The sequence below is a fragment of the Aythya ferina genome (assembly GCF_964211825.1).
Source record: "Aythya ferina genome assembly, chromosome: 4".
In the NCBI taxonomy this organism is placed as follows: domain Eukaryota; kingdom Metazoa; phylum Chordata; class Aves; order Anseriformes; family Anatidae; genus Aythya; species Aythya ferina.
This window is the reverse complement of record NC_140300.1, coordinates 61,895,092-61,918,304: the sequence shown is the minus strand read 5'-3', so window position 1 is coordinate 61,918,304 and position 23,213 is coordinate 61,895,092. Positions and strand designations below refer to the sequence as shown.

At 47.2% G+C, this 23,213-nt stretch overlaps 3 protein-coding genes and 1 long non-coding RNA gene across 6 annotated transcripts in view; 1 reads left to right on the top strand and 3 right to left on the bottom strand.

Annotated features, from left to right (window-relative positions):
• Window positions 1–7,247, bottom strand: part of RUFY3 (RUN and FYVE domain containing 3) — a 59,598-nt gene extending 52,351 nt beyond the window's left edge. Inside the window, exons 1-2 of one of the 3 annotated variants that reach the window (XM_084519302.1) lie at window positions 7,106–7,247; window positions 4,630–4,744 (exon numbers count right to left, since the gene is read on the bottom strand). Coding sequence is in view for 1 of the 3 variants with exons in the window: in XM_084519300.1 (XP_084375426.1) it covers window positions 2,964–3,183 (220 nt within the window). In the remaining 2 variants the exon portion in view is untranslated. Of the gene's footprint in view, window positions 1–1,314; window positions 1,502–2,963; window positions 3,238–4,629; window positions 4,745–7,105 lie in introns of those variants that run through there. The other 2 variants (XM_084519300.1, XM_084519303.1) reach the window with 2 other exon arrangements.
• Window positions 7,248–7,684: 437 nt separating this feature from the next.
• Window positions 7,685–9,355, bottom strand: UTP3 (UTP3 small subunit processome component). Its single transcript, XM_084516885.1, has one exon. It carries the CDS (start codon window positions 9,336–9,338, stop codon window positions 7,755–7,757), a length of 1,584 nt encoding a protein of 527 aa, XP_084373011.1. The 5' UTR covers window positions 9,339–9,355; the 3' UTR covers window positions 7,685–7,754.
• An 810-nt stretch (window positions 9,356–10,165) lies between these two features.
• LOC311436825 lies at window positions 10,166–20,205 on the bottom strand. Its single transcript, XR_014693102.1, has 3 exons — window positions 19,385–20,205; window positions 17,035–17,297; window positions 10,166–10,512 (listed from the first exon to the last, which is right to left on the bottom strand). It is a non-coding gene; the product is annotated as an uncharacterized lncRNA (long non-coding RNA).
• On the top strand, window positions 15,989–22,700 carry JCHAIN (joining chain of multimeric IgA and IgM). The gene is made up of 4 exons (XM_084519332.1): window positions 15,989–16,211; window positions 20,093–20,228; window positions 20,732–20,812; window positions 21,304–22,700. The coding sequence occupies exons 1-4, from the start codon at window positions 16,148–16,150 to the stop codon at window positions 21,503–21,505; spliced, it is 483 nt and encodes a 160-aa protein (XP_084375458.1). The 5' UTR covers window positions 15,989–16,147; the 3' UTR covers window positions 21,506–22,700.
• Window positions 22,701–23,213: the final 513 nt, after the last annotated feature.

The window sequence follows — 23,213 nt, the reverse complement described above, 5'->3', positions numbered from 1 at the left end:
TAATAACTACTCTTACAACTTCATTCGTTGTCACCACCGATGTTAGTTGTGGGGCTTCACCTCACCGGCACCACACAGCTTGTTCCACTGCCCTGGTAGCACGATGATGATGCTGCTGCCTGGGCACGAGTAACACTTTAATTGGTCTCTACCAATGGAAGCAACAGCAGTACACAGAATCCCATGAGGCCACCACTCCCCAGGAGAACCCTAACGGAGCTACAAAGGCTGCAGTTACTTCACCAACAGCAAATATGCTCTTCTAGATTTTCAAATATGAAATCAAACAGGCCCCTTCTACCCTGCAGAGATGCCTCCCTCAGGAGAACAGTTACATGACTGTGTCATGACTGTAAATAAAAAGACTACTTCAAATAAACCTCCAAAACATCCTGCAATATTGACTTTTCAGTGCGTTGATCACTACCTTCACTGTAAGAGGCTAATGTCAATAAGGAGTAATTACTTTCGTTACTATTTGTGGAAATGACAGGCTGCAGGGCACTGAAGGGAGGAACTCATGAGCTAGCAGGATCCATCTTTCACTTGAAATGCTCCTTTCACTTTACAGCTGTGTAGGGAGGGATTAAGCATTCACAGAGTACATCACATTTTTGTAACACGGGCACATCACGCAGAAAAAAAACTTCTTCACACTCCTTGCTTTATCTCAACTGCAAAAATAACTAAAGCGTTGAAGAATCAAGGTACACAGACATGAACAATCACTTCAGGTACTGCTGCAGAACAAAGAAAAGCAGACCAAGAACGGTCGATGTTAAGCAGTCACATGCTGTTACAACATGAACTCCCAACATTTGAGAAGAGCCCGTGAAACAGGCCAACGGGTTTCCCCAGTAACACAGGCAGGACAACCTTGATAGCCCGGCCACCACTAATGACACCACACCTCAGGGCTGCAGAGGAACAGCCATCTAGAGCAGATGCAGCAAGTGATGACAGCTGCAAGGCCACGTACTCCACAGGTAGCTGAGACTCAGTTCAGCACTCAAACACACAAAATGCTTTCTGTTGCAGAGCTGAGCTCTACGCGCTGCTTTAACATCAGTCCCGAAGCAGCAAGCAAACAAGCAAAGCTCTGCAGTAGGATCCCCTGCTCCTGCTGCTCAGCGATGAGCAAACAAGAGCTGCTTTTTCAGAGACACGAGAACCAAAAAAACACCACCGCCACCCCACAGAACAACAGACATGATGAAAAAGTTGATTTGCAGGCAGGACACCCCCCAGGAGAAACGGATCAGAGTCCATGACACTGTGCAAATGGGTTACGATTCCTGTTCCCTTCGTACCCACCTATCGCTGTGTCAGTCGCTGAGCAGGCTTCAACATGATACTGCGCAGGCAGATATTACCTCTGAGATAAGAAAGAGCAAGGGAGACTCCAGATATATTTTATAAGGCTTTTTCCACGTAGTCTGTATGAATATCCGCTGCAGAGTAACACCAACGCAAGGGATAAAGCAATGCTCAGCTGATGAACGTGTACACTAACTCCTTGTGCTCTTGAACAAACATGCCTCAGCCTCACCACATCTACGCAGAACCCCTCCTAGAAAGGTACTAGAACAATTAAGCAGTTTGAGCAGTACGAGCATGATAGCAAAGACTACATAAATATTTTTAAACCCTTCAGAGAATTCTTTTCTCTGTCACGAATAGCTCACTCCCTTGCACACACATCACACAGCTACAGAGTGTGAAGATTTCCTGATTAGTAGACACTTTTTTAAAATATCATGGTTTTGAGAGGAAGTTACCAGTTGAAAATGGCGAGTCAGGAGGGAGGGATACTTAGTCCACAGAAAGAAATCTGCGACCAGAGAGAGCCCTTCATATAACTAAGAACAAAGGTGGGTCACTTCACCTGCTCTTTACCTTACAGAAATTAATTAAGCTCACTGGTTACAGCTTTGCTGACTAATAGCTTAAATAATGTACATTACTTTCAAAAGGAGTAAAAACCAACAAAGATACCTTCCCCCCAAATCATCAGCTATTGTGTGAGTGAATACACACCTGAGATGCAGCCAGAAGGAGATAAAACAAAGGTAAAAAAGCTGTCACCCGCGCCCAGGCACAAGCGCAGAAGATGACAAAGCTACTGGCAATTTTCAAGATGGATGGATAAGGGAAAGCCTCTGCTACATGCACCCCTATGCATATACTTTTTGTTTCTAAAACACACCCATTTCGCACTATTTCCATGCATTTATTGAAATGCACTGCAAGAACATCGTAAAGATCACCGTGAAGCTGAAAACAGCTTCCCACCCAGCACGCCCCACAAGTAGCAAAACCCCTTGGCCTCGTCTGGCACCCTGAACAAATACCCTCTGCCCCAGCACAAGGAGGAAGCCCAAGCGGGTGTTTTCCACCTCCTAACCACGCTGTACGGCAGGGCTGGGCTGTGAGGCTTCAGAGAACTGTTAATACTGGAAAAGCCCTCCAAGATCCAACCATCCGACTGTCCCCCTACCGCCAATGTCACCCACTAACCCATGTCCCCAGGCACTATGTCTAACCTTTCCTTACACACCCCAAGGGATGGTGACGCCACCACCTCCCTGGGCAACCCCTTCTGATACCTGACTGCTCTTTCTGAGCAGAAATATCTCCACATTTCCAACCTGAACCCCCCCTGGCACACCTTGAGGCCATTCCCTCTAGTCCTATCGCTGGTTACCTGCGACCAGAGGCTCCCCACGGCTGCCCAGCTCTCAGGGGCACAGCCCAAAAAGGAGAGAAACCCCCATTAAGGCTTCTCCATGGGCTGCATTTGGGGTGCAGCACACCTCCCCTCCCCAAAGGCACACACGCGTGCTGCGCTGCCACGACGGCGCCTCCCCAGCCCCGCTCCCCGCAACCCCCCCCAGCTCGGGGGGCGCTCAGGGAGGGTCCCCCCGCTCCCCACACCCCCACGGGAGGGCAGGAGGGAGACTCACGGGCGCCGGCGGCTCCCTCCGGCCCCGGGTAGCTCAGCAGCAGCACGGGCAGCGCGGCCCCGCCGCGGGGCGCCGGGGGTCTCCACACGCTGGGCGGCGCGGCGGCGCCTCCATGGCCGGGGTAGAGGAGGAAGAAAGGCGGCGAGGCTGGGGGAGGCGAGGCGGGGGGCGCTTCGTCTTCTTCTGCCGCTCCACGGCAGGGCTCGTCCCGCCGCTCCATGGCGGGGGGCAGCTCCCCGCCGCCCCCGTCCCCCTCCCCGTCCCCGTCCCGGCAACTTTCGGCCACGAGCGGCGCCCGCTCCGCCTCCGCCATCGCCGCCCCGGGCCGCGGCTCCGCCCCGGTGGCGAAGCTGGGCCTGGGCCGGCCTCCGGCCTCCGCCCACGGCCGGGCCCCGCTGCTGTGGCGCCCCCTTTCCCCTCAGGAGGGACGGGGCGGGTGGCCTCAAGTTGTGCAGGGTGGAAATGAGGAGACGTTTCCTCTCACAAAGAGCAGTCAGGCACTGGGAGGGGGTGCCCAGGGAGGTGGTGGAGTCACCGTCCCTGGGGGTGTGCAAGGAGAGGTTGGACGTGGTGCTTGGGGACGTGGGTTAGTGGGTGATGCTGGTGGTGAGGGGACTGCTGGACCAGATGATCTCGGAGGGCTTTTCCAGTGTTAATGACTCCGTGATGCTAAATCCCCACATCCCCACCACAGGAGACGTTCACAGAAGCCAGGCTGTGGCTGTGGCAGGAAGCAGGCAGCCCCAGCCTCCCCGCTAAAACACCGCTGCCCTGCTAGGGCCAGCTGTGCTTCAAAACCAGCCGCTGCCCCTTCCACCTGCACTCCCCATGTAGCTGGCGAGTGAGCGGCAAAGAATGGAGAAAGCAGCCCCGGGAGATGCGGGGCTGTCTCAGCTGCTGCGCTTCGCTGGGCCACAAGCTTCATGGGGAAACGTGGATTTTAATCTGGGGAAACCCAGATTTTAATCTGGGGAAACAACCTCCAGGAAGTCAGGATACCACGTGTGTTAATTTATCTGTAAAGTCAAGCCATTCCCCCACCTCTTGCCTCCCCCTCACTTTCCGGAGTGCAAGATCTCACTGACAACAGCATTTTCGGATCCTTTGACAAGAGGCGACAACACAAACTCCAAATACAGTCTTTACCATTAAAACAAACACATTGGTGGTGCCCCATTGGAACCTCACCTCAAAAACAGCCTTTAGAAAAGTGGTGATAAAGAATTTTCATTCAGGCAGGGCTTTAAATGTGGACCATAGTGTTATCAGCAGAGGGAGAATGCAAATCTGCCAGTTTTTAAAGAATATCCTGTATATTCAGTATACTTCGGTCAGACTGAAACAGGATGCTTTTTTTTTTTTTTTTTTCAATCTCACATAACAGTTGCAAAACCAAAGCTGCAAAGGCAACTGATTGCTGGAGACTTTTCTGTCGCGCTGCCCCAAGTCATGCAATATGTTGCAGCTAATTTAACAGATGCTTTAATCCCTTTCACAAATCCAAACGTTTGGGTTTGAGATTTGTATTTGCCAGTGCTAGTGAGAGCAAAATCACGTCCAAACTGTTGCTGATAGCAAACAATGGGAGACAACTATGAAAGCCTTGACAAAATTAAATCAGTAGCAAATGTACTTCCTTATGAGTTATCAAATACATTTTCCTTACCCTGCACAAACAGAAATTCACGTTGTGACACAGAAAGCACTGTCCAACTCTCTGCCCTCGGATTTTTTCAGTTCCAACTTCTAAAGGCAAGCCAGGCTTACTCTGGATGCAACTACTGGAAGAAGGAAAAACAAAGCAGTGTTAGCCATGAACTTGCTCCACTTAGTTTCCTAACCATCATCCGTGATCCTTCCCATCTTTCACATGCATCTATTTTAGCAGGGGTCTTCAAAATCTATTTACTGTCAGGGATTGCCTTTCAGCACTCAACATCTACGAAGCATTTCTTAGAGCAATGCTATGGTGTGCCCCCTCCCATGGCATTAATAATCACAGCTTTCCCATGATTACTCACACATAAAACCATACTGGAAAAAACTATTGATGGCTTCGTCCAGTCTCTGAACCAACCAACTGAACAAAATGCCATGTTTCATCTTCATTAAAACCAGTTGGTGCCGCAGACCTGGGAGACGAGCTGGGCCATCTGCTGGCTGCCTGCGGTGGGCACGCTGACACGCTGCGCTTGCTCTTGCCTTTAGCCCTAATCTTGATGTTTCTGGAAAGCGAGCCTGTAGTTGCACCATAACATACATCCCTTATTTATTGCTCAGATGGAAGCTGCCAGAATTTTGCTTGCCAGCTGCCTAAAGCTTTTTGAGGGAACACAAAACCACCACGGATACTTGCAGCTTGCTTGCCTGCCTGTGGAAGCGCATCAGCCCCTCATTTTCGCACAAAGTGCAAAACGTGCACGAGCAGATGCTGTAGTAATGAGATCAGTTAGCACCTCTGCAGGACGTTTTTCACATCCCGTGTGATGCCTGCCAGGAAACACTGCTCCTCTGCTGAAAAATCACCTAAGCTGCACATAAGCTTTCACCAACTAAAAAGCGTAGCTCAGCATCATCACTGGTGGCCTCCATCACGACCCCAGTGCAGAATTAATAGAAATGGTTTCATTTTGGGAAAAGCACCAGTTCCCTCCTCGGTAAGGCTTAGGCTGGTTTCTCATTTTGGAGCAGACTTGTCACGTTTCACACGACTACCCACTCAAAGCCATGCATTTTTCTCTGGGAGCAGCAGGCAGTGAATGCTGTTGATTGCAGCTCACAGTATGAGAGAGCAAGCACCCGGGAAGAGTGTCTTCATCCCCAAGGCCAACAGGTTACACTTGGCCACCTGGTCAGACAGGGCATCACTCAAATGAAAAGGCATTTTCAGTGACCTCTTCAAGCAAGCCTCACATTTGCCTCGGTGATGCTCTTGCAGAACAAGGGTTTGACATGTGCCTCTTAGACCCAGCTTCCCCAGAGAAGCCAGCCGCAGGGCCTCAGACAACAATTTTCACCTTCTAGCAGTCGCTGCTGGGACTTTGGGATGTGAGAAATGAATCCTTACCCTTGCAATCACCTCCAACCTTTCCTCTCCCCACACAGAGACCTCCTACCAGCACGGACAAGACCAGCACTGACCAGAAACACCAAATTCTTTTTCTCTGCTGCCATCAACGCTCCTCAGGCGCTTACAGTCGTTTCTATTACCCCTTGCCGTGCAAAATGCCTTGGCTCTGCAGGCAGGCAAAGACCTCCCGGTCAATGCATGGAGGGGATCAATTCACAGCGAGCTAGTTTCTATGGAGCAGGGGTTTATTTTTCTGTATTTTTTTTAAAGCAGTGTTTAACTGCGGTTTGGCCTACGAACAGCAGGGGGCAAACGAATACAGGACCATTAAAGTCAGCAGGACTTGTCATTTCAATATTTAGCCCTGTGCATTCAAATACTGAACTGAGTTCTCTCTGAAATTGGGACATACAAAGACTACAAAAAGCCTCCCTAGTTCCATTCCCATCTGTCCAGCCTATGTTTGTTCTTTTTTTCACCTCTCCCTTTAAGAATCATCTTTAAAAGTTACCAAAACTGTCTCCAGTCAGCAATCAAGAATGTTCCTGGGCAGGAAAAGGCTTAGGATGGAAAGGCTTGCATCAAATGCTACGGAAACACTTTTCATGTGCAGAAAACGAGCAGTGTCTGCATGTTTTAAGTACAGTGCCTAGCCTGTCGCAAGTTCACCACTACACATTCATATTTTGGCTTCTCTGAGACTATCGCAATAAACGCTAGCTACACTGGTGCTTCCATAACACGAAATGGTAGTTACTAACTAGACAACTGTCCCTCTTAAGGGACAACAGACAGAGTGCCTTTCAGGTGGTACAGGTACCCAAATAAGATGCGGGCTCACCAAGGCAGATCCCAGCCACATATGGATGTCTTACCTCAAGAGTGTTACACTTGTAACATTCATGAGAAAATCAGTGACGACTCCTTCACAACATGAGCTGGAAGTGCCCACTCACAATCAGTTCCCAGCAAGAATTTATTTCAGTGCCAGGTTAGATGTTTTTTCCCACCAGAGGGAAGTAAGCAAAACATGTTGAAAATTTACCTTCAAAGTACAAATATTATGTCTTACCAACTTGTCCTGCAGCACTGCCAGGTTAGACATTCAAGTGTGTAACAGTTCGGAAATTTATCTTGGATGAAGTTAATGAATTCATCATAGGTAAGTAACTATGCAATCAAGAAGTGTCCTTGCTTTGCCTCTCACTGAATTCAGGAGCAGGTAAAATAGCATCTCAGGCCACATGGGATTTAGGTAACAGCTTCCTGCTTTGCTACTGAATTAAAAAGATTTAGGAGGGTGAGAACAGTTGATTCTTACATGTATGAACACAAGGATGAGTTAATCAGAGCACAAACTAGAGGAAATACCATAACCACATATCTGTAGCCCTATGCAGAAAAAAAAGGATGTAAGAGGACAATGCAGTAAGGAGGAGGTGGTGGTGACAGCTGCACAAATCCCATTCTCAGCCCACCCTTGTCAGGATGCTCCCTCTGCCCTCATCCCACCCGGCCCATTCCCTTCCCCTCACCCAACACCCCCCTTGCAGCCTCTCAATGCCTGTATTTACAGCACAGAAAGACAAAAACAAGCAAAAAAAAAAAAAAATCAAAGAAAAAAATCCCACTTAAGGATGAAAACCACACATTCTTTAACAAAAAATTTATTGCATTCAAAACTGTTATTTGCAACTCTCTGAAACAGAGAAAAATAAGTTTCACTGAAGCTTTCTGCTTTTCTTAACCCCGGCACGGATGCCAGACAGCTCCCCGCCATATCGGTGCATCTCCGTCCGAACCTCACGGACCTGGCCCTTCCGGCGAATCTTGGCCTGCCGAAACTTCTCCCGATGCTTGACCCTGGGGTTGCGATCAATCTTCTTCCTCTTGGGGGTGAGGCCTTTGTTCTTGATCATCTGATAGGTCACACCTCTCTTTTTCTTTGGATCCACCTCCTGCAGTGCTTCTTCTTTGAGCACGTCCTGGTCTTCGGTTCTCTTCCTCTTGAGTTTCAGCTTATCCTCCATCAGCTTATAGTATTTTAGGGCAGCCTCCTCATCCAGGTCAGACTCGTCTGCCTGTTCCTCAGCAGCAAGCCGGCCGTTAGCAAGCCCAGGAGCACGTTTTGGTTTGTTTTTCCTGGCAGCCAGATACAGAAGAGCTGGAAATTTCTTCCGCTCTCGCAGTTTTTCCTCCTTCTTATCGTAATAGTTCCTCAGAAGAAGGCGAACCTGCGAGAGTAACCTCTGGTCTATCACAGCCAGGTCGTTGATGATATTCCTGTAAGCAACCAACCGCTCAATGACGGGGTGACTGTGAGCTGGCATTCTCTTTGACTTTAAAACCAAATAGAAACTGATATTGGCACAGTAATTCAGGTAGATCTGATACTTCATCTGCAGGTAGCGGCTGCCTTTCCCCTGAGGGATAGCGCCGCTTCTGACCATTTCCAGCAGTGGCTGCAGCTCATCCTTGAGCTCCATCAGCTTGACTTCAAAGTCCTCAATCAGGTGCAGGAGCTCAGGGGACTCCTGCTTCAGTAGCTTCAGCTGCTCCTTCTTGGAAAGGGCCTGCAAATCCTTGGCAATCTTCTGCCCCTTGCTGTCCTGGGTTTTCTGCTGCCCCGCCACATAGCCCTGGATCACATCAAGCCCATAATCATCCTCCCCCAGGTCCTGCACCAACCGCCTCTGGATGACTTGAGCCTCCTGCTCCTCTTCCTCCTCCTCAGCATCGACCTCTTGCTGGCTACGCTTGCCCTTGGCCTGGCCGTCGCTCCCGTAGTCCGTGTCGTAGTAGAGCTGCTTGCGGCGGCCCCAGGACAGCTCGTGGGGGAGCTCGGTATCCTTGCTGCGCTCTTCCAAGTCGCTTTCCATGGACAGGTCCTCATCTTCATCCCCCTCATCCTCCTCTGCGCTGCGATCCAGATAGAACTCAGCTCCCTCCTTCTCCTCCTCACCCACCTCCTCTTCATCATCCTCCTCCAGCTGCAGCCCCAGCACTTCATCCTCCTCCTCCTCCTCTTCCTCCTCCTCGTCCTCCTCCGGCAGCTGCAGCCCCAGTACCTCCTCCTCCTCCTCCTCGCTCTCCCCAGCCTCCTCCCCGCTCTCCAAGGCCGCCATCACCGCCTGGAACTGCGCCTCGTGGAAGTCCTCCACCTCGTCCCCCAGCCCCTCGGGGCCCACGTCCCCTCGGGGGGGCACCACCACCTCCTCCTGCTCTTCATCCTCCTCCTCCTCGCCCCCATGGCGGCCGGCGGGGCGCGGCGGGGGCCTCAGGACGGTTCCGCGCCGCGTCCTCATGGCGCCGCTGCCGCCTCAGCCCCGGCCTCCACCGCCGCCCCTTCCGCTCCGCCGCCTCCCCGCTCCTCCCCGCTCCCCGTTCCCCTGTGCTGTGGTTCCCCCTCGGCCCGTGCCCCCAAAACTGTGTTATTTAGTTATTTAGTTATTTATTTTTAGCTGATGGGTGCGCGGAGTGGTGGCGGATGTCAGTTTATTCTGCCATCTGTGCGCTTACTAACGGGAGTTTCTCCTTGCTTCCCCACAGCCAGGCCGAAGTTTCAGATAGGAGAAGTGCCTGGAAAGCTCCCCCGAACTATCTGTATTATCCCTCCAGCTCCTCACCTTCACTAAATTGTGTCTCTGACAGAATTTGGGCATCTCCTGGTAGGAAGCACTGCTGGGGCTGCTGGAGCAGTGCCCATGCTCCTTGGATCCCCCCTCATATGCCAACAGATCTAAGCAGGGCAGAAGTAAAGGAGCAGGGTGGATTTTCAGCAGCGGGGAAGCCCTCATCAGGAGGGTTTTTCAGGTTGTCTATACTCCTTCAAATTTACATTCCCGTCCTGGATGGCTGCTTGCTTGTTTCTGGCATCAGGCACAGAGGGCCTGGCCTGGCCTCCCCCAGCTTTCCCCTGGGAAAATCAAATTAACACCAAGCCACATGGAAGCAGGCTGTTTGGAAGTAATGTGGACATACAGCCACGTCACAAGAGTAGAGGGAGTAAGTAAAGAGTTTGTGGTAAAGAGTTTGGTATGGTCTGAACCCTGCCCACCCCCCCTAAGTCCGATAAATTTGGCAGCCACACAATCCCAGGAAGAGAAGTTCTGTGCAGAAGCAGCGCAGGTGCTTTTTTCTAGCCACAGAACAGGTGCAGTTTTATTTATAAATACACGTGTCCAGCTTCCTGTGGAAAAAGTCACACTGGGCAAATATTAAGGTTAACTAAAGCAAGAGGATGGGGTGCAACTTCACTCACTTTTTGGCGCTTCACTTGGATTCTGACAGATTTGATGGCAGACCAAGCTCAGTTACAAGCCTTTGTCCTGACATCCTCAGCTTTTCCACCTAGTCACTTCTGGGTCAAAATTTTCCGTACTTGCTTGCACACCAAAGGTATGTTTTGCCTCAGACAAGGACACCTTTTCCAAATCCATCAGTGCCAATTTTCAGATACCACCTCCTCTGGATACAGGCCTGTGTCAGAGACAGCAATAAAAATGACTTGGTTTTGAGAAGTGAGACATAACATTCGCATAGCTTGTTACCCACACATAGGTAGAAATTCTCACTTCATACTAGTTGGCCACTAAAATACAATCGTCTTTGCTGATCAGGCTTTGTAATCTGCCTGCTAAATCTTACCATTTTTTGTGAAGCCCATCCAGAGCAGTCTGCAGCCACATGGTTAAAATTCTAGATAACTTTTGCAAGTGTGTCCATTCTAGATAACTTTTGCAAGTGTGTCTCCAGTTTGAGTTATTTTACCCCATTTTCAGGACCTGCCAAGCTGAAGCACACTGCTTTGATGTAGGCAATCGCTGCTCCTCAGATGGCAACTGGTGACTGCTGCAGGTCTGTTTTTAATCCACCATTTTCTCCGCTTCTGAGTGAGAAGCAAGAAGAAAAGAAAGCCGTGGGACAGACTGTGAGTGGATAGAGTGTTATTTCAAGATACCCTGGCGCAACGCTATGGATATCCTTCTCTCCAGCATAGCAAGGGCATGCGATGACCCAGCTATTTTGCCTCACCTCATCCAGGCATCAGCCCAGTTTCTAATCTGGAAAAGCCTAATTCATTGTTGTCGTGGTTCCGCTCGAGTGGGCAGCCGAGCTCCACCACAGCCGCTCTCTCACTCCCCCTCCTCAAAGAGGAATGGGGAGAAAATATGTGAAAAGGGCTCAAGGATTGAGATAAGGACGAGAAAATCACGCAATAATTATTGTAACGGGCAAAACAGACTCGGCATAAGGAGATAGTAAGATTTATTGCCTACAACTAACAAGCGAGAGAAGTGAGAAAACAAAGGAAAAAAAACCAAAAGCACCTTCCCCCCCCATCCACCCTCTTCCACCTCCTCCCCCCGAGCGGCGCAGGGGAACGGGGAATGGGGGTTATGGTCAGTCTACAGCACTTCTTCTCTGCCGCTCCTTCTCGGTCACTCTCGTCCCCTGTGCTGTGGGGTCCCACCCACGGGATGCAGTCCTTGATGAACTGATCCGGCGTGGGCTTCCCACAGGCAGCAGCTCTTCCAGAACTGCTCCAGATATGGGTCCGTACCACGGGGTCCATCCCTCAGGAGAAAACTGCTCCAACCTGGCTCCCCTACGGGCAGCAGCTCCTGCCAGATCACCTGCTCCTGCGTGGGCTCCTCTCCACGGGCTACAGGTCCGGCCCGGAATCTGCTCCGGCAGGGGTCTTCCACAGGCGGCAGCCTCCGTCAGTGCAGGGCCACCTGCTCCACCGTGGTCTCCTCCACGGGCTGCAGCGTGGAACCCTGCTCCACCGTGGTACTCCATGGGCTGCAGGGGGACATCCTGCTTCACCATGGTCCTCACCACAGGCCGCAGGGGACTTCTGCTCCGGCGCCTGGAGCACCTCTCCCCCCCCTTCCACACTGACCTTGGTGCAAGGCTGTTCTCCCACTCCCTTGACTCTCCCGGCTGCTGTGTGGCGCAGCGTTTTTTCCCTGTCTTAAATATGCTCTCACAGAGGCGCAAAACAACATTGCTTATTGGCTCGGATCTGGAAAACAATGGGGCCCTTCCCAAACATGGGGCAGCTTCTAGATCTTTCTCACAGAAACCACCCCTATGGCTCCCTGCTACCAAAACCTTGCCACGTAAACCCACTACATTCCACCCCTCGCCTCTGTTAAAAGCATATTTAAGACTACTCACAACATACTCTCACTTTACAATTATCACAACAACCTTCACAAAATTCACTTAAATCAAAACGAAAAAGAATTCACCACACCAAAATAAACATAACATCATCACAGAACCGACAATGTGGACATTTTACACACACACCACCCCTCGTCCCTTCACCACACTAACATCTCACAGTTACTGCTTTCTTAAATTCTTCACAACTTGTACATTCCTAACAATCATCCTGCACATATTTTTGCCCGTTACTTCTACTAACTATCATCCTTATCTCAAATTCCTTGAGCCCCACGTTGGGCGCCAAAAAAGACTGTCGTGGTTCCGCTCGAGTGGGCAGCCGAGCTCCACCACAGCCGCTCTCTCACTCCCCCTCCTCAAAGAGGAATGGGGAGAAAATATGTGAAAAGGGCTCAAGGATTGAGATAAGGACGAGAAAATCACGCAATAATTATTGTAACGGGCAAAACAGACTCGGCATAAGGAGATAGTAAGATTTATTGCCTACAACTAACAAGCGAGAGAAGTGAGAAAACAAAGGAAAAAAAACCAAAAGCACCTTCCCCCCCCATCCACCCTCTTCCACCTCCTCCCCCCGAGCGGCGCAGGGGAACGGGGAATGGGGGTTATGGTCAGTCTACAGCACTTCTTCTCTGCCGCTCCTTCTCGGTCACTCTCGTCCCCTGTGCTGTGGGGTCCCACCCACGGGATGCAGTCCTTGATGAACTGATCCGGCGTGGGCTTCCCACAGGCAGCAGCTCTTCCAGAACTGCTCCAGATATGGGTCCGTACCACGGGGTCCATCCCTCAGGAGAAAACTGCTCCAACCTGGCTCCCCTACGGGCAGCAGCTCCTGCCAGATCACCTGCTCCTGCGTGGGCTCCTCTCCACGGGCTACAGGTCCGGCCCGGAATCTGCTCCGGCAGGGGTCTTCCACAGGCGGCAGCCTCCGTCAGTGCAGGGCCACCTGCTCCACCGTGGTCTCCTCCACGGGCTGCAGCGTGGAACCCTGCTCCACCGTGGTACTCCATGGGCTGCAGGGGGACATCCTGCTTCACCATGGTCCTCACCACAGGCCGCAGGGGACTTCTGCTCCGGCGCCTGGAGCACCTCTCCCCCCCCTTCCACACTGACCTTGGTGCAAGGCTGTTCTCCCACTCCCTTGACTCTCCCGGCTGCTGTGTGGCGCAGCGTTTTTTCCCTGTCTTAAATATGCTCTCACAGAGGCGCAAAACAACATTGCTTATTGGCTCGGATCTGGAAAACAATGGGGCCCTTCCCAAACATGGGGCAGCTTCTAGATCTTTCTCACAGAAACCACCCCTATGGCTCCCTGCTACCAAAACCTTGCCACGTAAACCCACTACAATTGTGTCCCAGGCTAACTGGAGGCACAGTGATGCTGAGACCCCAAGGCTGGTTCTTATTTCTTTTCAAATTCTCAGTTATTCTTCCAGCAGCCTCTGCCTTGGGTATCTCCCCACTCAGCCCAGAATGCAAGCCTGGGATGATGGTTTGCCAGCCCCTGCCAAACTGCCTCCATTTTTTTAATACCTGCTTGCCCAGATTTTTATGGTTATGTAACGTGTCACACAGTAAAAAGGGGATAGTGTTTAAAAGTAACAGCCCGCAAAACAAATTCTGCTCCAAAAAGTTTGAAATCTAGACAGAAAGCCTCAGAGAGATGCAGGTGGCTGAGGGTGACTAAAAATGGCTCTCACGCCACCACGTAAAGACCAAGGGACTGCACATGCAGACACACAGATTTAGCAACTGAAATTCAGCTACACTGAGTACCAGCAGTCAGGGAATCCACCGAAATCAACAGAATCACACGGAGTATCATTCTGCACAGTCTCTCCATTCATTATCTTTTTAAAAATTCATAGATACCTCTGCTTGGATTTTATTGGTGCTGTATTTTTATCAATGTAGATATGCAGAATGTGCCAGCCTCTTTTGCATGTGCTCTATTTTGCTGCATTCATTCTTCCTTCTTATTTTTTAAAAATCTCTTCTTTGATTACAAAAAATGACTACAAAAGGTGACTGAAACAAATAGTGCTTTAGATAGATATTCCTTCCCTGCTTCATCCCCACCATGGTTAGCCAGGTTTATTTTTAACTTTATGCACTAGATGGGCACCTTCCTGCTTCAGAAGGAAGCTCCACATTAAACTCTGTTGGCAATACTTTCTGGGGAGGAGGGAGATGAAAGAAAAGCAAATTTTGCTGTCATAAGGCTGCAGCCTTGCTGAGAGATAAGGTTTTGTACCAAACAGTCATGGAATAGGCTGATGCCCTGCTTGGAGCTGGGCTTGCATCCATCGTCACCTGCTACCTCCCTGGGGAAAGCCCCTCGTGTCAGTGCTGCTGATGCAACACAAAAGCTCTTTGCATCATGCGACTGCCTGATGAGATGCTTGTGCTCGCAGGAGAAAGTTCAGGACACAAGTGCCAGGGTCTTCAAACAGCTCAACTGCTAGGAACCCAACTAGGAAAGTCCAAAGAAAGGGAAATCAGCCTGTAAGGTGACAGGCTGCTATTTCTGGGTCTGGGATGTTGGCACTGTTACAAATAACATCAGCCTCTTGAGAACCTGGCATGAGTGACCAACCCTGGGGAGCCAAGGGTGGCACATGCAGTGTGAAAAGCTTGTATAGCATCATGGGGCTGCTGCCCTCTGCATAAGAAGCAGCTGAAGCAGCACAGGGAGATTTGTTGTGTGCTGCTATTGTTAATCAAGAATAAACTATCCTTGCAGCCAGCAGAAATTCAGGAAACACTAATACTGTAACCCTAACAACAGGCCTGCTAGCATCATACCTTGCTCTGCCTCCCTTCTGCCTTAAATAAAATTACAAGATTTTATCCCATCATAGATGTCTCTAATAGCACCTGGTAAAAGGTGTTATTAGAGATTCAACTTCCCTTACAAAGCGGCCTTTCCTGTGCAAGATATATGCGTACACTCCAAAGAAAACCCTAGTCATTGCAAGCTATATTGCAATGCATTTTTATTATTATTTTTTCCCAGAGTTACACAGGTGAACACAAACCCTGGGACAATAAATAAACAAATAAACAAATAAATAAATCATCTCCACTACTCTTTTTTCTTCCAGAGTGAACCAAGCATATTAAGCCAAGCATAGTCTGCATGACAAATACCTCAAAGAATTTAAAATGCCTGCATTCACTGGGAAATGGTTGCCTTGGACCTTACACAGAGCCTTTCATATATCGTGCATCCCATGGAGTCCCTGCTCTATTCATAGGGAAAGAAACTCCTTGATGCCACAGGCAGAGCACTAGAGGAAGAGCTCAACTTTGCCACTGCCATGCTGTTGCTTTACCTCTTTTACCCCTCCCACGTCTCCTTTTGTCTGCTTTGACTGAAAACTCCTTGGGGGCCGGTCAAGTCCTTAATATATGTTGCACAGCATCTGGTGCAAACAGGATTCTGATTCTGAAGCCTAGCATGTTCTTACAGTATGGGTCAAACTATCCCCACAAGAATCTGATTTCTCAAAACTCAAGAGTAAGAACTGTGACCCCTTGGCTAGCTGGACACTTTCTTACGTTACACTCCTGAGCTCGAGGTGGCAGAGTGCCAGTGACACTAGTGGTAAATTGGTCCCTCGAACCCAAGGTGTTTTTTCACTCCCTTGTACCCAGCAGCTTTGTTGCATGTTGGTGATGAACAGAATAAAAGTGCACAGTAATAGCGCAACCCCCTACCCCCAACCACCTTTGAAAGGCAGAAGTCTCTGTGCATTCAACATGCCTGGTTTCAGTCCCCAAGCCACATCTTTCACAGTGTCAGTGGTAGCCGGCTGGGCTGTTTATTTTAGGAAACAAATAGCTGTATCATTTGCACACGCCCTTATAGGCAGACACACGCTCTCCACTCACATTCTTCAAAAGAAGTGAAGGCAAGATGAAGAGCTCTTTGTTGCCGTGGGTGGCTTTGGCTGTCTCCTTGGAATTCGTCCTTGTGGCAGGTAGGTGAAAAATTAAAACCATGGAAAACTTTGCTTTATGAGGGATGTGTGCTGTGTAGGTGTCTGTTAATAATTTTAAGTGTGTAAATCAAACCTTGATGCCTGCTCAAGAAGTCTTGCTTTGGTGGTGCTTGGACACGTTGGTGTCTTCCTGCACCACACAGAGTGGTGTGTTTTTAATTCCTGTTTATTTTATTATTTTTTTTTAAAATAAATATATTTTAATAAAGCCTAAAAGAGTGATGAATGGTGGCAAATGCAAACTTTTATAATAAGCCATCCTTAATCATGTTTCTGAAGCAACAAACCAGAAAAATGCAGCCTGTTTTTATGCAGCTCTAGGTAGCTTGAAAGACTTAGCTGCTAGGTTTTAAGGCTTCTAAAATCCTCCTGCTGATCCTGTCACATGGCTGTGGCCATTTCTGATTAAACTGCTATTTAACTCCACTGCATTTTGCAGAAGAACTCTTGATTTTTACCATGGGTACTTATATCAGACTCTCATCCCAGCACATGATTCAGTGTGGTTCACAGGTAATGGATTCTGACTATCATTCTGCCAGATCTCTATAGAACAGTTTAAAGTCATCCTCATTCACGCAGCGGATCCGGTCCACAGGACTAAATCCATGCTTAAGAAGAACTACTCTAGCAGCACGGATAACAGCATCCATGCATTTCCTCCAGCTTTTGGAAAGCGGCCTCTTACTGCAGAGCCAGGCAGGTCCTTGAAAAGCCCTGCTTTCTGTGAAGTATATTATAACTGCAGGGAAGTCAAAATTTAGTTGTGTGCAACTACAGGAGTGACATTTGTACTACTTACATCAAAGTATCTGTCTGGCCTAACTGAGCCTCTTCTTCCTTTAATGAAGTAGCCACCTTCACATGCAGCAGAGTTTGAACAGGTATTTTTGGAATTAATTTGCTTCTTCAACGTGCAGCAGTGGGATTTTGTTGAGCTTCATCTCCATATATCATATTACAGGATATTTTCAAATATGAGAAATATTATCAAAATCTCTGCATGAATATTCATCAGGGAAGGAACATCACATTGCAGTAAGTTATGCACCAGAAGATCCAACCCTGCAAACATTTAGAACAGCATTAAGAACTTTTGTATTTAAGTACCTTTCTCTTTAAAGAAACTTTACAGGCCAACTCATGGAATCATTGCTGATAAGTCTAAAAAAAAAAAAAAAATCTTATTTGCAGCTTTGTAATTTTACTTTAAAAATATGGAGCATCTGTAACTTTTATGGTTACTGAAGCCAGTACTATTACACAAAGAATTAAATTCAGGACAGTGGTTTTAGAGTACAGTCTAAAAATGCCCGCATATTTATTAAAAAACAAACAAACAAAAAAATTGTTAATAGCATTTTATGATTAAGATAAATTAAAGTCTGCTCCCAAAGGTTTGGGGACAACTTAAATATTGTGTTTTGATAAATTTCTTAGAAGAATCACACACAATGTTGCATAGAAAATACAGTGACAGGCAACAGAGGAAGATCTCTAGCTTCTCGTTCTTCACAGAGTTTTTCTATAAGAAAAAAGAAGAAAGACCAAGACTTAAAGATACAGAGACTAAAGAGACTTTTTAAGTTAGCTTCTGCTTCAGAGGGCAGTGTTCATGTTATATGATGAGTTGACAGCAAGGAAACATACAAAGCAATAGAGAATGGAAGAAGGTGTGCGAAGACAGATAAGTACCACTAAATTGTGAATATTCACCTGTGTCACATTTTGGATTTCTGCCTTGGTACAGCACAATCAGACATGAGACCGAACTTACATTCTGCATGGTTTGTAATTGGCATTTGTATAGATAGCTACTTGTGCTAGGTTCAGTACAGACAAATGCTAAATGCCTGCCACTGCTGTAAAAGGACTAAACAAGCACATGCTCTAGAGGGACAAAGATAATCCCAAGAGCAGTAGCAAAGGCGGCATCTCCTCCATGCCTGTAGTGGCTTGCTCTGTTGGACAAAAGGAGGGACTGCAGTAGCTTCTTTCCCAACTGAGAACTGCCCAACCAACGAACCTTCTTTAGGAGGTATTCTGCTGCCAGTTATCACAGAAGCAGCATTTCTACCGGTCACTGAATTTTAAGATCACTCTGAGGCATGATTTCAAGATGTTTTAGAGCCTTTTTCATCAATACGAGGCTTCTAAGGATCTTAGTAAATAACCCAGTGCAATGCAAGCAGATGGGACCAGCATATTGTAGGGACAGGAGCGAAGCTCCAAGAAGTCTTACGTAGAACACCTGGAGTGTTATTTACATGGCATTGTATGGACTATATACTCTTGGGACATAAAGTAAGGTCTCCTGATCAGTGCTGCAGAGGACTTGTTCCCATTCAGTCTTGGGGACAGTTTCACCTGACAGTTAAGCTTCCACTAATAGCATCTTACAATTAGGAACCTCACAGCATAACTCCACGTGCTTCTCCTGGATCCCAGCTTTCCTAGTGCTCCCACAGGCTTTGAGTGCTATCCCTTTCACCCTGTAGCAACAGGATCTGCTGTTCATACAAGCCAGCAGCATTGGACATGAAAATGAAAAAGCAGCCGTGAGCTTATGCAACAGGGGCAGCTACTACCTTAGTGAGCCATTCTTCGGTGATCCAGAAGTCCACCTATTAGGACCAAAGCTTTTAAGTGACTCTCAAATCCCCCACTGACATGATGAACGTGTTTTTAAACTATTTTTTTTCTCCCTATGGTTAAACTAATGGGTTAGAAGTAAGCAAATCCTCAGAACTGAGGTCTGTCTGAGCCCAATATAAACTCTTCCTGTCTTATAAACTCTGTTTTCTCATACTTCTATGCGGGCTGAAGGTACTATTGGAAGAGTGACGTAGCAAAGCGATGGATAGCATCATTAAGAGATAAAGGAAGGTGAAAATGACCATTTAAGAAGGGTGTGACTGTGTAAAAGCAAAGCCAGCTTGTTACAGGTGAAGAGACCAGAGGCTGCTGGGGAAAGACAGTTAGGAGAGAACAAAGTATTTCAAATCCATTTGCATGTTCAGAGAGGAAGCAGGCATTGCATGCCAACAGAAACATTTAAAAAGCCTCTGGGTGACAGATGGGAAGTTTTACCCAGTTGTTTTGACTGAGTTTCACATTGAATAATATGCTAAAAGTGCAGGATACAAACATACCCAGAGCTGGCTCTTCTCTATTTGACTCAGCTCCACAGCTGCCAAACTCAGTTTCATTAGGAAAAGAATATCAGAAATTCAGGACTGGAGTTTTCTGTGCAAACCATGGGATTGTAAGGGCCAGTTGCTTTCCAGTACCAGTTCATCAGGCTGCCTTCCTGCTTCATCCTCTAGTGCTTTTTGTCATTGATTCCCTCAAGAATCTGGAAAGGAAAATAGCACTGACAGAAAGCTGACACATCTGCCGTGTTGGCATTGTCATAGATATTTAGGAAGCCCAGATCTCAACTAGGGCTTGGACTGCTAGACCAGTCCTTGTGCGTGATACAGCAATCAGGTAACCTCCTAGCAGAGGCAAGTGTAAAAACAGCACTTTAGCTGCCAGGTATAGCCAGAGGCTTGTGTTTCATGAGAGATCCCGACTTGTTTTGTCTCACTTATCAGCACCACAGTGCTCAGGTTCATCATTTTCTCCCTGCCACTTGCATCTCCTCCACATCATATAGAAATAGACTGTAGGCTGAGCAGGCAAGAGAGCTGAACCCATTTTTGTCCATTGTCTCATTTCTGCTTGTTGTGACCTCAACTTCAAGCAATATAGATGCCATAATGGGGCATTGCTGAGATTCTCATTTCTTCGCTTTCTGACAGAGCATGTCACAAGGTTTTTCTTTTCTACCCCTGAGATGGCATATCCTGTGTTTGCAGGTACTCTACTGGACTATGATGGTGAGGAGCGTGTGCTGGTTAACAACAAGTGTAAATGCACAACAGTGACCTCAAGGCTCGTCCCCTCCAAAGAAAATCCTGATGAGGAAATCCTGGAAAGAAACATACGCATCACGTAAGTGGCAGACAAGTCTTAGGTGGAGATGGTGAGCAGGAGACTGTGTTACAGTAGTACCCCTTTTCCCTTTTGCTTGCATTTTTTCCACATGTCCTGGTGTTGACAATTTAGATCTGTTTTTCCCATGGACCACTTTCTGTGCTGTCTTGGAGTAACTCCTTTTGAGCTCAAGATTTATTTATTTTTTTATAAGAAAAAAGGAATATCAGAACTGATAGCTTGAAAATATCACTAGTGAAAGGCAGCACTTTCCAAAGTTGCTACGTTATTATTGGGGTGAATTTTACAGTCTTTCCAGAGATGCCTAGAAACCAGGCAAAAAAAATATCTCATTGCCTTCAGGGGCACAGAAAGGCTCAGACTTGCTTTTCTTGGAGAAGGGTCAGAAAGGAAATAACCTGAACAAAGAACAAGATCAGAGTTGAGAATTCATTACAGCAGAGTAGTCCCCTGTTTAACAAGCAGTTTTCACAAGAGGAATTATCTCCCTTCCTTTCCAGGGTCCCACTCAGGAGCCGACAGAACATCTCCGACCCCACATCCCCACTCAGAACCACTTTTGTCTACCGCATGGCTGAACTGTAAGTATTTTTCTTCACTCAATTTATTTCCTAACACCCTACCCTGCAGCACTGCCCCCAATGGTTCACAAACATCTTGAAGGATAGGAGATAAAATAAGGCAACATCACAGAGTGAAGTTGTTATTTTTCAGCCTGTTTTTTTCTATTCTGTTGCATGCCAATAAATTATCTCCATGATTAAGTTGCATAAAAAGGCCTCACATTTGCAGGTAAGGTTTCATGCTGACCCCTGTTGATCTTGAATGTCTGAAATATCAAGAAATTATGTTTTCCTCTTCAAGCCTCCCTTTTAGGGGGCCAGTCATATGAATAGCAGTTTGAAAAAAAATGAGAGCATCTGTCTGGGAGTGCCTGTGTAAAATACGTGGCCTGGAAAAGCCGCAGTACCCAAGTTGCCACTGCTGCCAGATCAGTGAGGAAGAATGGAGTTTCGTCAGAGATGTTTTAATCACAGCTCTGAATACTTTTTCTGTTCCTCATCTCTTCCAGCTGCAAAAAATGTGATCCTGTAGAAGTTGAGCTGGGTGGTGAGATATACGAGGCCCAGCAGAGCACCTCCTGCAACGAGCCAGATACCTGTTATACCTACAACAGGGACAAGTGCTACACCACAACCTTCCCATTCGTCTACCACGGGGAGACCAAATACATCCAAGCAGCTCTGACGCCAGCATCCTGCTATGCTGATTAGCTCAACCCACTGCTATCCTAATACCTTGTTGCTTTCTCTTTTCCTATCACCCATACATCTATAGCACCATAGTGCCTGGACAACTGTGTCCAAAGTATCAGCTCCCAGAATAATGCAAGCTTAATTCTTGTGCTTCATAGCAAGAATACCATCCCCTTGAATATCCCTTGCACATATCTGCAACACCATTACATGTCTTAGACATTATCACCAGCTAGACCAGATCCTCAAACAGCTGTAAATCAGTAATTCCACTGAAATCAAAGGAACTACATTAGTTTTTAACAGTAGAGAATCCTTCCTGACCATCTTCCATCAGTCTATCTCGGCAAGGCTATCATGGACATCAGCAGCAATGTCCATGTTTCCTAATTGTTTCCTGAGCAATCTAAAACAAACCCTCTGCAAAAACATTCCACAATACCCTTTGATCATATTAGCATATTTTTTGCCATTATTAGAAGTCTGTTGTACAATCACATTTGAGAAAAAAATCAGGTGAGACTGAATTCATATTTCAACTTTTTCTTTTTTTTTTTGTAATTAGGCATTTAGGATCCTTTTAGTGCTTTGGCAATGATAAGCCTCCTGTTTTCACATACATACAGTGAAAATGTTGCCACCATGAAGTGCTGTGCAAAGCCAACAGGACCTCAGCTCTTCTTGCAGTAGTAAACTTCTTTAGGACACGTTAGGTACTTTGCTTCCCACATTTATTAACCGATAATGATGCATTCCCAGTTCAATCGAGGATTAAAAAAAAAAAAAAATCAAGTTGGCTTGAATTTCTTGTTCCTTGTTTTGCATTTAGAGCTGCAAAAAAATCCTATGAAGCTGCCGCAATTGCAAGGTCAGGGTCCTAGTTAGGGATTATTTTCCTTTTTCACAACAGTCTTTCTGTTCATACAAGAACCTTTCCCCAATTAAAGTTGATTCTCTACTGTACATTACATTTAAATGGATTACACCTGGAGTTTTCCGTATAAACATCATGGACGCGAGTGCATAAGGTGTCTAGCATTGCACGTGGGATGGCTGGTATGTTTCTCGGTGTTGTCAGAAGCTGATTGTAAAGGCTTTGGCTGTTCTGAAAAGGTCACATCTGGCGTCACACATTATTGCAATAATGAAAAACAGCACAATCCTTATTGCCATAGTTTTATTAATGAGGCATTAAATAAACTTTTTTCTGCAGTACTGTTATGTTCCAGTGGTGTTCATAAGAAAAAGCTGTCTATAATAATATTCTTGCCTACTTCACAGGAAGCTCTCACTAAGCAACTGTTTTACTTTTACATGTGAACCCTCCTGAAATACTGAGATAGAAACATTATGGAATCTATGATAGACAGGCCAAACTGATTTATTTTACCATCAGTTCTGCATAATTGAGCTGTTTCAAGGTGCTGTGATTCTGCACAGGATTGGAATTAAAAAATCCAATTAACACCTAAATTCCTCTCAACATTGCAAACTGCAGATAGGAATTTTACAATGCTATTGAAAAATGCACCTTTTGGGGATACTCTTGACAGTCCCTGGGGCTCTGCCACAGGAAACATCTCCTTAAACATGAAGTTTCCAATTCTGAGTAAGGTGTAGGTAAATGACTTGGAAATCATTCAGGTTTGGGTTGTGGGCCAAGTTCAGCCTGAGCAGGGGGAGAAGGCTGCTAGAGCAGGTAACAGTCCACAGTTTGGGAGACCAA

Excerpts from the sequence above, each read along its gene's own strand:
- JCHAIN (XM_084519332.1), top strand. The coding sequence starts at position 16,148 with ATGAAGAGCTCTTTGTTGCCGTGGGTGGCTTTGGCTGTCTCCTTGGAA. Across the intron at positions 16,212-20,092 it reads GGAATTCGTCCTTGTGGCAG|GTACTCTACTGGACTATGAT; the intron begins GTAGGTGAAAAA and ends CTGTGTTTGCAG. Across the intron at positions 20,813-21,303 it reads GTCTACCGCATGGCTGAACT|CTGCAAAAAATGTGATCCTG; the intron begins GTAAGTATTTTT and ends CATCTCTTCCAG.
- UTP3 (XM_084516885.1), bottom strand. The coding sequence starts at position 9,338 with ATGAGGACGCGGCGCGGAACCGTCCTGAGGCCCCCGCCGCGCCCCGCC.